Genomic DNA, 16,873 nt, shown 5'->3' with positions numbered 1-16,873 from the left:
CACTCATACAAGCTAAACCTTAAATTGAACTATAAAGGGCTGTACAGTTAATAAAAAAAGCTTCGTAAAGGTGAATGTTTAGGTCTTGATTTACTGATGTACAAAACCATGCTGCTAATACAACGCACCAAGCCAAATAATATTAAGGCGGTACAAAATAAGTAAGTAGCTGTTCACACAGGACGTGGTTTTATATCTACGAACAGCTGACGGAGTGAAACAGAATGCAGGGGTCTTGCGAGTCGGGATGCATTTATCAAAGCTGAACTACTAAGTCTTCAACTACAGCTAGACCAACATGATTGCAAAATGTATTGATGTGGACTGTAGTTTTATTCAATTATATGAAAATAAAACAAACTATATCGACTCCTACAGCTTTTTTGTATACTGTGTTTTGTGTAATCAATACTTTGATCCGGTTTATTCAGAATTATTTTATGAATTGAAAGTTCAAAAGAAAAGCATTTATTTGACATTGAAATCAGTACAATGTGGCAGACAAGTTTTCAACAAAAAACAACAACTGGTTTTAACATTGATATGATAATTTTTAGAACAACATATTAGAACAGAATAGAACAATTACAATTCTGAAGGATCATGTAACACTGAAGACTGGAGTTATGCTGAAAATTCAGCTTTGTGAGTGACATTTCAAATTCTATTTAAAAAAAAGAAACTGTGATAATTCACAATATTATGGTTTTACTGTAGATAAAATAAATGCGACCTTGGTGAGAACATATTTCTTTCAAAAACATTTAAATAATTCATACACCAACCACCTAGCAACACCCTAGCAACCACCCATAACACCCTAGCAACCGCCTAGCAACCACCCAGAATACCTTAGAAACCGCCTAGCAACACCATAGCAACCACCCAGAACACCCTAGCAACCGCCTAGCGACCACCCAGAATACCCTAGCAACCGCCCAGCAAAAAACGTTTTGGTCCAAACTTTCTCAAGCCAACTTAAAGTTTGTCTCGACGAACTTTCGCATCTAGTTCACAATATTATGGTTTTACTGTAGATAAAATAAATGCGACCTTGGTGAGAACATATTTCTTTCAAAAACATTTAAATAAATCATACCGACCCCAAACTTTTGACCAGTAGTGTAATGCCTTTGAATAATCATCATTTGAGAGATTTTCTCTGCAAATATTGGTATGTGTGACTATATTTAACACGTAATTAAAAGCCCAACCAAGTATTTAGCTAAATGTAACTGCAGGTAGATTTGTTGTTACAATAGGTCCTAATTTAATAATTGACCAATGGGAGGGCAGCACTCTTTAATAGCTTTACTCATCAGCCCTTTAAAAAGCAGTTAGGATTCAGCCCGAGTCACCATGGCAACAGGCGGACACATGCTGAAACCATAATTATAATAAGCACTGAGTAAACAAAGCTAATGTTCTCTCTTGTGCCAAGGTCTCAATCGCAAGTTTTTTTTTTCTTCCAGTTTACAACATCAATATGAGCACTGAGCTTCTGAAGGTGACAGTCTCAAAGTCATCTCATTTCTCTTGCTTATCACCTTCCATTTTCTTCATTGATGTCAACACAGAGAAGCTGAGCCAGGCATGTGCATGGCCTCTGCTTCACTCCACACTGTGCTGCTAGTGTTAATTGCACTGGTGAAGGATGACGGGCCTATGTAAAAATTATAGGCTCAGTAAATAAAAGGGTTCAATCTAACAGCACCAGCTAAGTTGCACACAAAGATCTAACAATAGTACACGTACCACACACACCACAGAGGAAAAAACAGGCACTGAAAAAGAGCAAACCAAGACAGATGACGACAGAGAGAAAGAGGGGGATATAGGGTTGCAGTTACATCATCTATGCGGAGGGGAATGGTATTTAATTGATTCAGCCCAGCTGCATTGGAGGAAGATAAAATTCCTTCCAAAATTTCCTCCAGCTGAGAGTGAATATCTGTAGACCCGACAACACACTTAAGAGACACAGATGCACGTATAAAGTGCATGTAATAAATACCCATGAAGCCATGCACACACACTCGCACATAAATCCAGAGAGCTAGGTAGAGGACAGGAAATGACACAAGTCTCTATTTCTGTCCGCAGTATGAATGGGTGTGGGTGCTTTTAGATGAAGCTGGATAACAGGCTAAGTCTTGAATAGGTCAAGCTTGGCAACTGTGTAAACACCATTCAAACCTCAGGATGGCTTATTATGGAGCTATAATTATTATAGTCTGACCTAAATTCTGGAAACGTTCAAGATCCCAATGATACAGCAGCACAGATTCAAAAAGTAAACAACAGAATCGATGGTTTGATGTGTGTGTAACAACAGCATTCGTACTAAACTTTGTAATAAAGAAAGTAAAGTGCATCATTCTGTGCCACCAAATGAAATTGCAAAAAAAATCATTTTAAACTGATTTCCCACACACTCCCCCATGCTATCCACCTTATTTTATAACACAGACGTAAGCTATTTTCTGTAAATGTGCGAGACACATTAAATTTACAAATGGCTGCGCCCACTCTTATGTGAAAGGTAAGGTGGATATTAGTCAGACAAACAGTTAGTCCCACTCCAAACTCACACCATTGGTTGTGAAGGGGTTGTTGTTTTGGAACTTAACTTGCACCAACTTATTGCTAATTTTGTATAGGTTTTGCATATTAAGCTATATTAAGTCTGCTGAAAGTTATTAAAAGTTGTACCCTGATGAAGATGAGTGCGCTGGAGTCGCCCACTTTGTACTTCCCTTCTGAGACTTTGGTCATTGGAAACTGTGATGGACAGGAGCACTGGCCCAGAATCTCCCGAACCTACAAAACACAATAAAAGCTTATTAAAAAAGATCATACAATATGTAGACAATCATGGTTAAAAGTTGACAATATTGATAGAAACAATCCTTTAATCACATAGCAACTGAATGAAAAAGATAGCTATCAATGCCCCCCCAAAAAAACGCCATATAATAGGTGGCCAATACCATAGAATGAAGTTTGCAAAAGATATACAGGCCTATATGAAATATGAATAAATACTACTTTACCAATATAAGAAAAAAAAAAAGGGTTTTAAGAAAACAGTTACTAGTGTAACTTATCTATTATAATATATTACTTTCAGTGTATTTTTATAGACGATATACATTTCTGTTAGATTACACCAACAAATGTCTAAAATAAACATGGTAAAACTAAGGATTTTGGACAGAAATATAAACAAATTAAATAAAAAGTAAGATTTATTCATATTTTTTGTTTATATTAATAATGCTCATATTTGGGAGTTAAGATGTATGTCCACAAATAGGATGTGATTCTTTACTATTCAGTTGTTTACTGGCTAACCGCAGACAATAAAATACATGTAGTCACACTCAGAGACAAACGTTCCACTGAATGTTCAGCAGCACCTGAACAGAAGCAGTTTCCTGTGAGAAACTCTGACTCACATCCCTCACTTCGCTTCAACTCTGTGTGTTTTCGAGTGAAGGACGCTGGGAGCTTGTATGAGCGTGTGAACGGATAAAATGTAACTTATATGTGATGCATCATAGGTTGGTCTGTAATTGACTCCTGAGCTCCTGATTGACTCAGCGAAAGAGCCAGATCTTTCCAATTCCTGTCACACCTTAATTGCATCACTCCCTAGAGAAAACTAATAGTCTCTCAGTTTCTTTGTCCATCTCACTCTCTCTAAAGTACAAACAGCGAAACAAAGAGCCATTCCCTAAAGTTGCGTCATGTCCTGATGAGATCTGGGACTTGCCCAATGATTAACTCAAGGGCACATACATACACATAAAACAAGTATGCAAGTGAAAGAGAGTGACGTAACAGTATGGTTGCATGCATATGTTTTGATTTAGAGTGTTCAGGCTGGATAACAGTACAGTATGGGTGGGGTGATCATGGTCTTGCGCAGGCTCTCATTCTCTCTAGTTCTCTCTGATGTTCTGTTCTGTTTGCCGTCTTTGAAAAGACTCTCTTAAATGAGTGTGACACCATAACAACAAACAGGGCAAAAGTCCAGAAGATCAGTCAAGATCATATGAAAGAACAGCAATGTGAGAACAGGGTTGAAACTCGTACGGCAAGACAAAACTCTGTCTCCAACACTCATTTTCACTCTCACACACCTCTGTCATTTAAACAAAGGATGAATATGACCACAGACACTTAGTCAGCAAAAAAAAAGAAAAAAAAAGAAGCAATTAAATTCCAACGTCTCTGTGGGTGTACAATCTCATAAAGATTAATGTCTGACAAATTTCAGACAAAAAGAAATGATTTAATTAATTAATTAAAAAAGGAAACAAGGAAAAAAGTTTTGTTACATTGCAACATATTTTAGTAATTATTTTATGCACATTTAATAAGCACATTTTCTTCACCAGACTATTATATACTATTATTACAAAGACTATATTCTACAATGTTACAAGTGTGGGAAAGTTAAACTGTACACTTTGAGGAGTCTTTGCTTACATTGGACTGCTTGTGCAAACACATGGGAAACTCGTCTTTATTTCCTACATGGACAAATTCAGCTGAGTTTCCACAGATGAGAGACAGCAGGCTGGCATGATGGAGAAGATTTATTGCCACACACACACGGTCAATGAGATTTGATCGACTGTAGTTGAACTTGGAGGCTCTAGACCAGAGCTGCCCGTGAATATTTTTAATTTTCCACATTATTGGCCTGTTTGGAAGATTAGAGAGTTAATGCTGGAATATTCTATAATTAGACCCAACTTCATGTCTATTTAGGCAGCGTGTGTCTGACAGTTACCACAGAACCAGAGAGAGCTGTAATACAGACTCTCTCTCTCTCTCTCTGCTGTTCTCTCTAAAGCGATCAGGCACTCTCTCACTGTGTTTTGCCTCTCTTATGCTTCTCTCTTTGTCTAGACATCTGTTCTGGAAAGTCAGCGAGCAGTGACCAACCTTAAAAGTGTCTGTGGTAATAGTTTCTTTCCATTACATCGCATCTGTACCACAAGCAAATGTCGTGACAAAACCAAAATGCTTCCATTATAATCGACAAAGTCACACAAGTCTTAAAGATACGGTAGCAGTGTATTACAGCAAAACCTCACACAAAAGCGGTATGTGAGCAAAGCAAACTTGTGTTGTATCTTCACAAAACAATTCTGCTGTGTGGAAATGTGGCTCTGTTCAGAAAAGAAAGAGATTTCTGGGTTACTACTACGCATTGCTGAATGTTTCTTTTAGTAACAGCCGTACATTTTCAAATAGCCTAGTTGTCAGAAGTTGGCCATTGAGAATTATAAGAAACTTGATTCAATGATTCAAACATTATAAGTGGACATCAGGGAAAAGGATTAAATGCTACAGAAGTACAAAATATGGAGCCTTAATGCTCAATACACTGTTTAAAGTCTCTGTCCAGTAGACTGAGAAAAGTTTACAATGAGCTCTGCCATTCAGTGTAGCGAAACAGGAGAGGGCAGATTCCCTGTGACGTTCTCACAGCACTTCTTTGTTGATTTTAGCTGAGGAACCACCCTTACCAAATGTGAGACATGGAGTAGCATATACTGTATGCAAACAGAGCAGACAATGAGATGTGTCTGTGAAAGATTCAACCCAGAGAATGGGAAAATGCTGGTTCTGCACTGCTCTGAAAACAGCGATAAGAGATGTGGGTCACACAAGAGATTACACAAGCACCACAACAGCTCTCTCTGATAACTGCAGTCTGTGTTACGGATGCAGGGATCTCCTGGGGAAAACATACTGACAGAAAGAAAGAGATGGACACCTGACGGAGGAGAGGGGGGTTGAGAAAATATGATAATGAACAGGGCTGTCAAAGTTGACACATTATTAATTATTTAGCAGCTAACACATTTATCTGAACCTGATTTGTTGTTCAGTGTGATTTCTAAAAGACAGCAGCACGTGTTCAGAAAACACACAAACAATGACACTGTTGCTTTATTTGTATTTCTTCCAGTATTTTTTTTGATATGGAAGAATTCAATTATAGTCTATAAAGACTTAATTTTTGTGTTTGCCAAAAAGCTATTTAAAATGCTAAAAATGGAATCAATCATTGAGTACTTTAATATAAATACATATTAAATGAATTAATGGTTGGTTTTGAATTGATCTGCTGTCAAATGAAAGATTCATTCATAATGCATTACAATTTGCATTAGATTTGATTCTGCACTGCAGTCATGAAATCAAAAAAAGGATATAGCCTACTCCATAAAGACAGTCTAAAAATCATAATACTTACTGTTTTTCAATACAACTTTAAACTCCAATTGTTATGCTGATAATTTCAAGTACAATGAAAAATAACGCAAAATAAAAGTCTCAAGACATTTTGACCCCACTGTATATATTTAGCTAATTTAATTGAATCGCATTGATGCCAAAAAACTATCTTCATCAATTATTTTAATTAAAAGACAATCATAATAATGAACATAGCATTAAAATAAATGGTGTCATTTTTAAGGGAAAGGCCATAAACTGCTTTTACGTGTGCTTTCAGTCCTCATCTTCGTTTTGTTTTTGGTTCCACCAGCAGACCATCCCGAGTGCTGTTATCAGTGCTGCTGCTTTGCCTGACGCATGTCTGGAGGGAACGCTCGCTGTTTATCACCCTGCTTCCTCTACCACCAAACACAGCAGCACTATGGGACTGGGAGACCCAGCATCAAAGACACAGAGCTGGGCGCGGTCAGCCCAGAGATGCAGACGGGGAAATGGAGCATCTGAGAGATAGTAAGCTGTATCTGGGTCTCTGATAACTGCAGGCTACCCGATACTTTGACAGAGGGGACATGCAGAAGGCCAGCTGGGTAAAGGAGAGTGAAGGATCCTTCCGGGTTAGATGTAAAAAGGCCGTGGGTGTGGATTGTTTTGGAATAGCCGTATCGTTTCTCAGTAAGTGCGTGACTTAGTGTCTCAGAAGAGTTCTGTGTAAACAGACACTCAAGTGAAGTGAAAAATAGTGGTAGACTTGCATTCACACTTACGAAAGCAGTCTCAGTAAGGGACTTTAGAGCTCTTTTTTTATGACACTTTTGGCTGATACCAATAATTGTAGCTACTATTATATTTTGGAGGAATATTCATGTGTTGTGAAATTGTTGTGAGGGAAGGTGTTTTAAAAATGGTTTACATCACTCTCAACCAATTTTACTGAATAACCACAATATTTTAAAAGTATGGCTGTGTTTGAGCAAAATCTACCTCACAGAAAAACATTTGCTTTTTCAGTTGTGCAAGAATGAGAAATCTGTTTGCTGAGAAGTTTATATCTGTTTTCATTGCTCTGGGTGGGTTCCAATCTAAACATTATCATGCCTTAAATGTAACACACTGCTCAGGACTTCAGGGGGTGGTCTGGCACAGTAGAAACTGTATCAGCTGAAACCAACCTAAGATCAACAGCACAAAATGCAACAACTAATACAATACAGATCAACATCATTCCAAAATCCAGGTCAGTTACAGGTCTAACATATTTTAAACAACCAAAAGAAGAGACCTGATTTCATTTAATGGGATAGTACAACCAAAAAAGACAATTCTGAAACAATATTCAATTGGATCTGACTGAACCCATTTGACATTTTTCAAAATATCTTCTTTAGTCTTTGACAGAAGAATGAAAGAAAGTCATGCAGGTTTGGAACAACATGAGAGTGAGTAAATGACAATTTTCATTTTTGGGAGAACTTTTTCTTTAAGCAAAAAAAGTATTTTTAACTCAAGGACATTCGTGACATTTACAGTTTCAGCAAGCAGTGATCTGTGATCGGGTGATAGTATCACAAAAGAGTAGTGTGCTTTGCCAGCATACTTCTACAGACGGAGGGAAAACGTGGGCAATGCACACATACATTCTCACAGAACCGTCATCTCTTATCTGATTTGTCATCCTCAATTAAATGTGTCCTTCAATTCTAGCATCAAAATTCAAAACACCACTGAAATGCCCTCAAACACACACACATAAACAAACACAGATACCCACCTAACCAGACAAACCAGCTGCTTTGAATAAATGTGTAATAGGGCTTAAGATAAACTTAAGATAAAAGTTCTTTCAAATTGTAAATGTCAGGTCTAAGCTTCCTTTTAGTCAAGTTAGCCATTTTGTAAACTCTGACTGGTGAAATCTGAAGGTTAGTCTCCAGTAAGTGCACTATGAAGACTTGTTGTGACTTGTGCTCAAGGGGGGAAAAAGTGTCCTGTCTAAGAACTAAAGAAAGAAAGCTCTCCTCACAAGCCTCAGCATACGACTATCACACGCTTGTCCTTTTGTTTGAGGCCTTATTATGACAAAAACAAAATAAAGTTTAGGGAGATAAACCGAGCTATAACCTTATAAAAGCACCAGGAACATCAGGTGACTTTCTGGAACGAATACGCTATAAAATTCACATGACCTAAATTGCACCTGGTATAAAATCTCTCCTGTGTAACTTCTGACACTATATTCCTCCCTCTTTTTTCCCACAATCTACTGAACAGATTATATAATAAATTTCCATATCTCAACCATAGTCAAATTTGGCCACGGAAAAACTATATCAGGACATGAGGGACAAAAACATGCGGAGGTCACCAGGTTATTCAAATATTTAACTCAAATGTAGTGTCAATTGCATTGAGAAATCAGTGGTTGATTTATTCATTTTAGCATATGACTGAAAAGCAATAGAGACAGCAATAAGACTAAATGGACAATTGTGGCATTTGCTTCTTAACATTTTTTATCAAATTCTATCGAGACCAAATTATTTGAGCAGTGCTATCCACATGAATTTAATGCAAATTTAGTACAAAGACAGTTATTTCATTCGTTTTTAAATATTATTTTCAATGGAAAAATCTTTTGAGACAAAGCTACTAAATCAAAAGATGCATAGAAATGTCAGTATCATAGAAATGTTACTTTGAAGTAATTTTTTATTCTTGCACATTGACAGGAATTCATTCCATTAAATAAAGATTACAGATACTTTTCTATTGACTTACCATTTTATCATCACAATTCATTTATATAGCTTATATATATATATATATATATAATTTTTTAAATTATTATTATTTTTTATTTTTTATTACACCACTGTATATATAGGATACACTACGGAAGCCCTGAACCGCAACGTAAAATCCGTAAAAATAAATAAAAATCTAGCATTTCGAGAATAAAGTCGAAATATTTTGAGAATACTGTCTTCCGTAGAAGCGGCCTTCCCTTTCTTTTTTTTTTTTTTTAAAGAGCCTCGGACATGGATCTAAACATAGTAGCTTTTTACTTTTATCTGGGCTTTCAACAAAAGGAAATTCTACAGGTGCTAGTCTAACAACATGGCATTACCATTTGTCTTAGGATGCCTATAGACGAGCACAAAGACACGTACGAGTGAACGTGCCACATAAAGTTTGTACCAGGATTGTGGTACTCGTCTATAGGCAACGCCATCTAGATTGAGAACACTTAACAGTAACCATACTGTCTCCCTCTTCACCGTAAATCCTTTCTGGATACATTTTAATACACATACTGAACAAAATTATAAACGCAACACTTTTGTTTTTGCCCCCATTTTTCATGAGCTGAACTCAAAGATCTAAGACTTTTTCTATTGACACAAAAGGCCTATCTCTCTCAAATATTGTTCACAAATCTGTCTAAATCTGTGTTAGTGAGCACTTCTCCTTTGCCGAGATAATCCATCTACCTCACAGGTGTGGCATATCAAGATGCTGATTAGACAGCATGATTATTGCACAGGTGTGCCTTAGGCTGGCCAAAATAAAAGTTTGTCCACTCCTCTTAAATGGCTGTGCGAAGTTGCTGGATATTGGCAGGACCTGGAACACGCTGTCGTATACGCCGGTCCAGAGCATCCCAAGAATGCTCAATGGGTGACATGTCCGGTGAGAATGCTGGCCATGCAAGAACTGGGATGTTTTCAGCTTCCAGGAATTGTGTACAGATCCTTGCAACATGGGGTGATGGTTGTGGATGAATGGCACAACAATGGGCCTCAGGTTCTCGTCACGATATCTCCGTGCATTCAAAATGCCATCAATAAAATGCACCTGTGTTCGTTGTCCATAACATACGCCTGCCCATACCATAACCCCACCGCCACCATGGGCCACTCGATCCACAACGTTGACATCAGCAAACCGCTCACCCACACAACACCATACATGCTGTCTGCCACCTGCCCTGTGCCACACCTGTGAGGTGGATGGATTATCTCGGCAAAGGAGAAGTGCTCACTAACACAGATTTAGACAGATTTGTGAACAATATTAGAGAGAAATAGGCCTTTTGAGTACATAGAAAAAGTCTTAGATCTTTGAGTTCGGCTCATAAAAAAATGTGATGACAAGTGTTGCGTTTATAATTTTGTTCAGTTACATACATACATACATACATACATAACAGCTCATATCACTGCACTTGCAGGTCATTCCATTCAAACACATACTGTAATAGGAATGGCATCCAGCTGTTATTCCATCAGCCACCAACAGAGTTAAGAAACCACTCAGCTTCCACACTGAGCAGATACAGACATTGGTGCACCCATCTTCACACGCTCAGTTACACATAAATATACACATGCGTGCACACAAACAACAGCTGAGCATAGACAGGTGCTATATAAAATGACATATGGCCCACTCCGCTAGTTCTGTTAATAGATGAATATATTGCAGCCCACCGCAGAGAGATGTGCATCCTACGGCAGCAAAATTAAAGGCATAAATATGACCATAAAAAGAACAAACACTTTCATATGGGAAATACTAAAATGGAAAGAGAGCGAGAGCCGTTCTCTCATAGTTGAAGCCTCAGCTTGTGCGATTCTGACCCAGCAAAAACTGCCATGACCTACTTTTCCTGTCTCTCTCTCTCTCTCTCTCTCTCTCTCTGTCTCTCTCTCTGGTGTAAAAACCATTAGAGGCGGGTTGAACAGTCTGTACAGTACAAGCACCTCTGGCAAACCGTTTCAAGGATTTTTTCTGAATACATGTACTGAACCATAATGCAGGGTTTTATTGCAAAATCCAACTAAGACGCAGAGTGGATCTTGCCTTGATGGTGCAAGTGAGAAAGCTTGAACAGGCTTTAATTACCTAAAGCTCATTTCTTCCACCTACCTTAGATTTTCATAATAAATGCAAGGTAAATGAAAAACTATAAACAGTGGATACTACCTGGATTATCAACAGTGAAATATAACCTAAAAATTAAACACAAAAATTTGTTTTAATAGTCATCAAAAACTGTTCACATGGTGGAATAACCTAACCTGTGTGGGTGAAGAAAAGAAGACATCCCACAGGCAAATCTAATGTGTGATGCCAGTAAGGTTATTGATACTGATATCAGATGAAACCACAATGACTGGTAGAAAATGTCAGAGGACTCTTCATTCTTTTGTGCAATGTGCAATCTTGTTTACCATGATTGTGATTCCTGTATAAATACAGATGCATCTTTCCTTTTCTGTTAGTTACTAACTATAATTACTCAAACTGAGACTAAAATATATACACTACCATGCAAAAGTTTGGGGTCAATACGATTTTAGTTTAACCCCTTAAATGCATACCTCGGATCTTTAGTGACACGTGACGTCATTCACTACCCTCCTCCTCATTCATTTTTTAAAGTTAGACATCAACTTTCTTAGTATTCCTCAATCAATTCATTATAAACAATATAAAAAGAAAAAAATTATAAAATTATAAAAGAATGCCTGTTTTCCCACCCAATTTTTGTAAAAATGTAATAGGGTCGCTAACGACTCGAGGTGTGTAACAGTGTAAGTATCTTTTTTTTGCACAAAAATAAATAAATCTTTGATGACTAAATAAGTGCAATTCACCTTTATTCTACAAAAGTGGCAATATCTTATACAATGATGAAGTAATGTTTCACACATAGTTACCGCAGGCAGAAAACAAAAGAATAGGAAGTATCATCAGCAAAACTTAAAATGGCTCAGCGATTTACTGCAGAGCAAGTACTGAACAATCAAATATTAGTGTCACAGTCACTTGATGGTGGATCTGGTGAAGAAGCTGTCATTGATCAAAATATTGATTTTGAAGATGTTGAAAATGAGCCAGATGCTGAACGTACTGGTAAATGAGCTCTGACGATGACAGTGATGATGGTATAAAATATCTGCTCAAACTGAACCCTTCCAAGCTCCAAAAGGTAACAAAATATGCTTTACCTCCCGCGATAATGTAAAACTCTCCTGATATTAGAGTAAGAATTACAGAAGAATAAAATAGAGATCCATCCGTGTTAGATTAGATAGGTCTAAAGACCCAAATATGTAATAATGATTGGCGAAACATTAATGCTTTTAAGAGTTAAAGAAATGTATACTTTCAGCAAGAACACTTTACGTTGATGAAAAGTTACATTAAAGACAAATGTCTATTTCAAATAAATGTTCTTTCTATTCATTATGATATATATTATATTTTATATTATATTGATTATATATGGATTTCTACATAAAAAGGTAAAACACTGCATTTTAAAACAATTTTTGAAAGTACACTGTAAAGTAAATTTAAAATCAGTATTAAAATAAAGCTAATTTGAAAATGCACAATGACAACGACCTTGAGGTTCACTGAGCAACACATCACCCAGCTGCTCTCACTCTTTCCGCTGCTCCTTTTATTCTCCATCTATCTTGTTCTCGCTACTCTGTCCTCAGCTCCCCTCTCTTCTGTTTCTCTCTCTGCTTATTTCTTTTCTTTTGCTCTCGCCCACACATCTTTCATTTACTCTCTCCACTGAGCTCTGCATTTTTCCTTTTTTTATCATATCTTTTGCTGCAAAGCTTTCAATTTTTCCTCGACCCCACCTCCCTGTGATATCAGCCTCTCTCTCGCTATCATTGTCCTTCGATTCACCTCTACCTCACGGCTATGTCTCCCTCCCTCTCTCCGTGTCCTCGTGTTCCTTTCAGCCTTTAGGGAATTGCAGTAGCCTCCATAAATCTCTCCATTTTGGCTCTTGAACAGCACAAGCGTGGGTATACTAATAATTATTATTATTAATAATAATAATAATAGTACATTTTCTGCAGAACATCAGAATAATGCTTGCAATACCAGGGTATTGCTATAGGTGGTTGCTAAGGAGTTCTGGGTGGTTGCTATAACTGGCTAAAGTTAAAAAAGCCCACAACCATGTCTGTCATATTCTGGTTCTTAGATATGGCTCAAGTCCTTCCTTCAAAGTAACTATGGGACATTTTGGCTATTTTATTGGCTGCAAAGCAACAACCAAACCTACAGCACAAATCTAGTCAAGTCACTTTTATTTATATAGCGCTTTATACAATACAGATTGGTTCAAATCAGCTTTACAGTGATAAACAGGACAATAATGATAAATGATGCAAACTGAATTCAATACATTTTTGCTGCAAAACAGCTTAAAAAAAAGACAAAAGTGTCATTATTCAACTGAAGTCAGTTCAGAGTTCATTCAGTTCAGTTCAATACTTGTGTAAAGATCATCAATTATGAAATGAGTTCAATTCAGCTATAAGTAACAGTGTTGTTATTCACTGAGTTAGCAAAATGTTGATTCAATTCAGTTCAATAACAGTGTCGAACGGTGTCAAAAATCTTTTATAATATTATACAAAAGCCGCTTTACCGTCGTGCCAATCGATAACGGACGCTCTTTGAAATGTAATACAAATGCGTCAGTCTTTACATTGGTAACACAAAAGTAAATAGAATTCCGGGCAAAGAATGGTTTGTAATTGTGCCGTGCTGAACCAAGCCCAAGTGAAAATATAACAGGAACAGAAGAAAAGTGGCTAAAGCTATAAAGCAGCTCTGCAGAAAACTTCTCAACGATATGAATTGAGGTACTATTCATGTCTGGATCATAATGAGGAAGGCACCCATACTCCACTGCACCATAAAGCAGCATATTCTCTCTGTCCTTTCCCCCTTAGCTATGGGCAGGGACTATGAGTGTGTGTATACACATGCATGTGCATGTCTGAAGAACAAAAAGAGAGAGAATATTGGGGTTGTGCATTATTGACAAAACCATGAACCAGAATGTCTAGGCCTTGGGGTGTGGGGAGAGGGAGAGAGAGAGAGAGAGGGGGGGGGGGGGGGGAGGGGGAGTCATGTGCCTTGATGCCATTTCATTGGGTATTCCTGACAAGACGCTGTCTGTTTGTCTATGTTTATGAGAGCATGTGTAAAAAAAAAAAAACATGTAAAAAACTAAACAAAAAAAAGTGATTAGGCACACTGATATTTTTTCTGGTCTTAAAAAGGCATTGATTAAAACAATAACAACGTTTTAATTAAACTGATATTTGTCGGACAAACTACACAGTAAACTATATTTGTTCTAGTCAATGGAGCATCACAATTACTATAGTTTTACATTTAAATATGAACAAACTTAAAAATCCTCAAACTTTTTAACTGTACTTGTGCTAAATTTGAAAGTATTCTGAGTAGCCACGCGTTTGTGCAACTATATGATGAGTAAGTGACGTAATGCACTCAGACAGGCAACAGACGTTACACAAACAGATGACAAATACAATACTATATCTCATGCTCAACTTTGGGTTGAGTTCCACAGCATTAGACTGGATCAAATTCAGTATGAAAAAGTATGGATAATTCAGTTAGAGCTGAACCTTGTATTTTTGAGACTAAACATGTTTAGCAGGAATAGGCTATACTAAATAACATTACACAGGAGGAAACAGTGACCCCCCCTCCCCCACACGCCATTAAACATTGGAAAATCCCAGCCAAACTTACCATGATGAGTAAGACATTTAGACGGAGAGGTGAAGAGGAGTATTTGTATCAGTGTTTCTGTAACTAAGAAAATCAAGAGGAACTATAGCCGTGTAATTCAAATACACTCATATCTCAGAGACACTTCTGCTTTTCCTCATACAGTATGAATGTTACTTCAAATTAGTGTGTGTGTGCTTCTGTGTTTGTGGATGAGGAACTAATGGAAGATGAGGATCAGGCAAAACTACCTTTCATATCCCTCAGGGATGAATAGGATTACCAACACTAAATCCGAGCACATCCGTAAAAGTCTTCCATCCTGTTTCCATGGAAATCTCTTTAAGAAATACAAGATCAAAGTGGAATAATCCTCATGGTCATCGTATACTGACTTTACAATCATGAATCTTTCATTTTTACAGTGACTTTGAAGTCTGTGCGTATCAGTATTAAAACCTGAAATTCATCATGACTCATGACCAAGCTAAAATCCACAAATTAAATCCAATAGATAAAAATAACTGTCCAGAGATCAATGCAGCAGACTGGATTACACCATGCATTCATATTTCACATGGACAGGACTCAAACTGTATTTATCAGTGACAAAAATAACTTTATAATCAAGGCAAGAATGATGCTAAATTATATTAAGGACCATAATATGAGTTGGAAGTATGAATGTCACTTGTTTCCGTAAGGGGATCATATTAATTGAGCTGACCCTTAAAAAACATCTATTGCTGGTGTAATCTAATGTAGCCAGGCAGATTCAGTTATATTAAATAATACTATTAAAGCGATAGTTCACCCAAAAATGAAAATGCTGTAGTCATTTACTCACTCTCATGTATGACTTAGTCACATAAAAGAAGATATTTGAAAGTGTGTGTTTTTTTTTCCCTCACAATGGAAGTCAATGTTGACCAAAAGGGTTTAGAGACCAACCTTTTTCTAAGTGCCGTCTTTTGTGTTTTGCAGAAGTAAGAAAGTCCTACAGGTTTGGAATTTCCATTTTTTAACACATTAAGCACTTTTTAAAGAGATGCACCAATATTACAATTCTGGCTGATACCAATAAGCCAATAATTATTTTCATATTATGGCGAATAACTGAGAAATAGCTCAAATTAATTACATTAATTATATCTACAATTTTGTCTTAAAAACATAGAAGATTACATTTAACAGTGTTAATAAAGATCATCTTTAAATAAGTGCTACATGATGTGAAAATGTAAAACTAAACTGTAAAAACTGATGAAAATGAGCATGCACTGTTAAAGGGTTAGATCACCCAAAAATAAATGAAAATTCTATCATCATTTACTCACCCTCATGTTGTTCCAAACCCCTTAAGACTTTCGTTCATCTTCGGAACACAAGTTAAGATATATTTAATCAAATCTAAACCAGTTCTGTACTCTCCACGGACAGCTACACAACTACCACTCTTACGCTTCATAAAGAGATTGTAAAACAAAATTTTCTGAAGAGACTCTGTCACTTTATATGATAAACAGATTTAATTTAGAATTTTATTCACATATAAACATTGATCAGCGAACATAAACAGAAGCTAAACCAAACCTCATTGGTTCTTGTTGGAAGCTCAAACGGGCTGCGTAACACGAGAATGAATCTCATTGGTTCTTGCGGGAGCTCAAACGGGCTTCGTAACATGAGAATGAATCTCATTGGTTCTTGTTGGAAGCTTAAACGGGCTGTGTAACACAAGAATCAATCTCATCGGTTGAATGGTTCTCGCACATCAAGCAAACATGCTTAAGCTTCCGTTTACCACAACTGATGTGTCAGCTGATGAACGTTTATTTGTGAATAAAAGCCTAAATTCAATCAGTTCATCATAAAGCGATCATGTCTCTTCAGAAAAACTGGACTAAACCACTTAATTCATATGGACTAGTTTTACGATCTCGTTGAATTTGCTTTCAATGGAGGGACAGAAATCCCTCAGATTTTATTAAAAATATCTTCGTGTTTTGAACATGTACGAAAGTCTTAC

At 37.0% G+C, this 16,873-nt stretch overlaps 1 protein-coding gene across 1 annotated transcript in view; it reads right to left on the bottom strand.

The window, feature by feature from the left end:
* Nucleotides 1-16,873, bottom strand: part of gas2l1 (growth arrest-specific 2 like 1) — a 32,818-nt gene that overhangs the window by 10,497 nt on the left and 5,448 nt on the right. The window contains exon 2 of the mRNA XM_084412998.1: nt 2,713-2,820. Within this exon, the coding sequence (XP_084269124.1) occupies nt 2,713-2,820 (108 nt within the window). The remainder of the gene's footprint in view (nt 1-2,712; nt 2,821-16,873) is intronic.

The sequence above is a fragment of the Rutilus rutilus genome (genome assembly GCF_951802725.1).
Source record: "Rutilus rutilus genome assembly, chromosome: 7".
NCBI classification, from domain to species: Eukaryota; Metazoa; Chordata; class Actinopteri; order Cypriniformes; family Leuciscidae; genus Rutilus; species Rutilus rutilus.
Note: the sequence above shows the minus strand (reverse complement) of the source record. Positions and strands in the feature narration are given on the sequence as shown.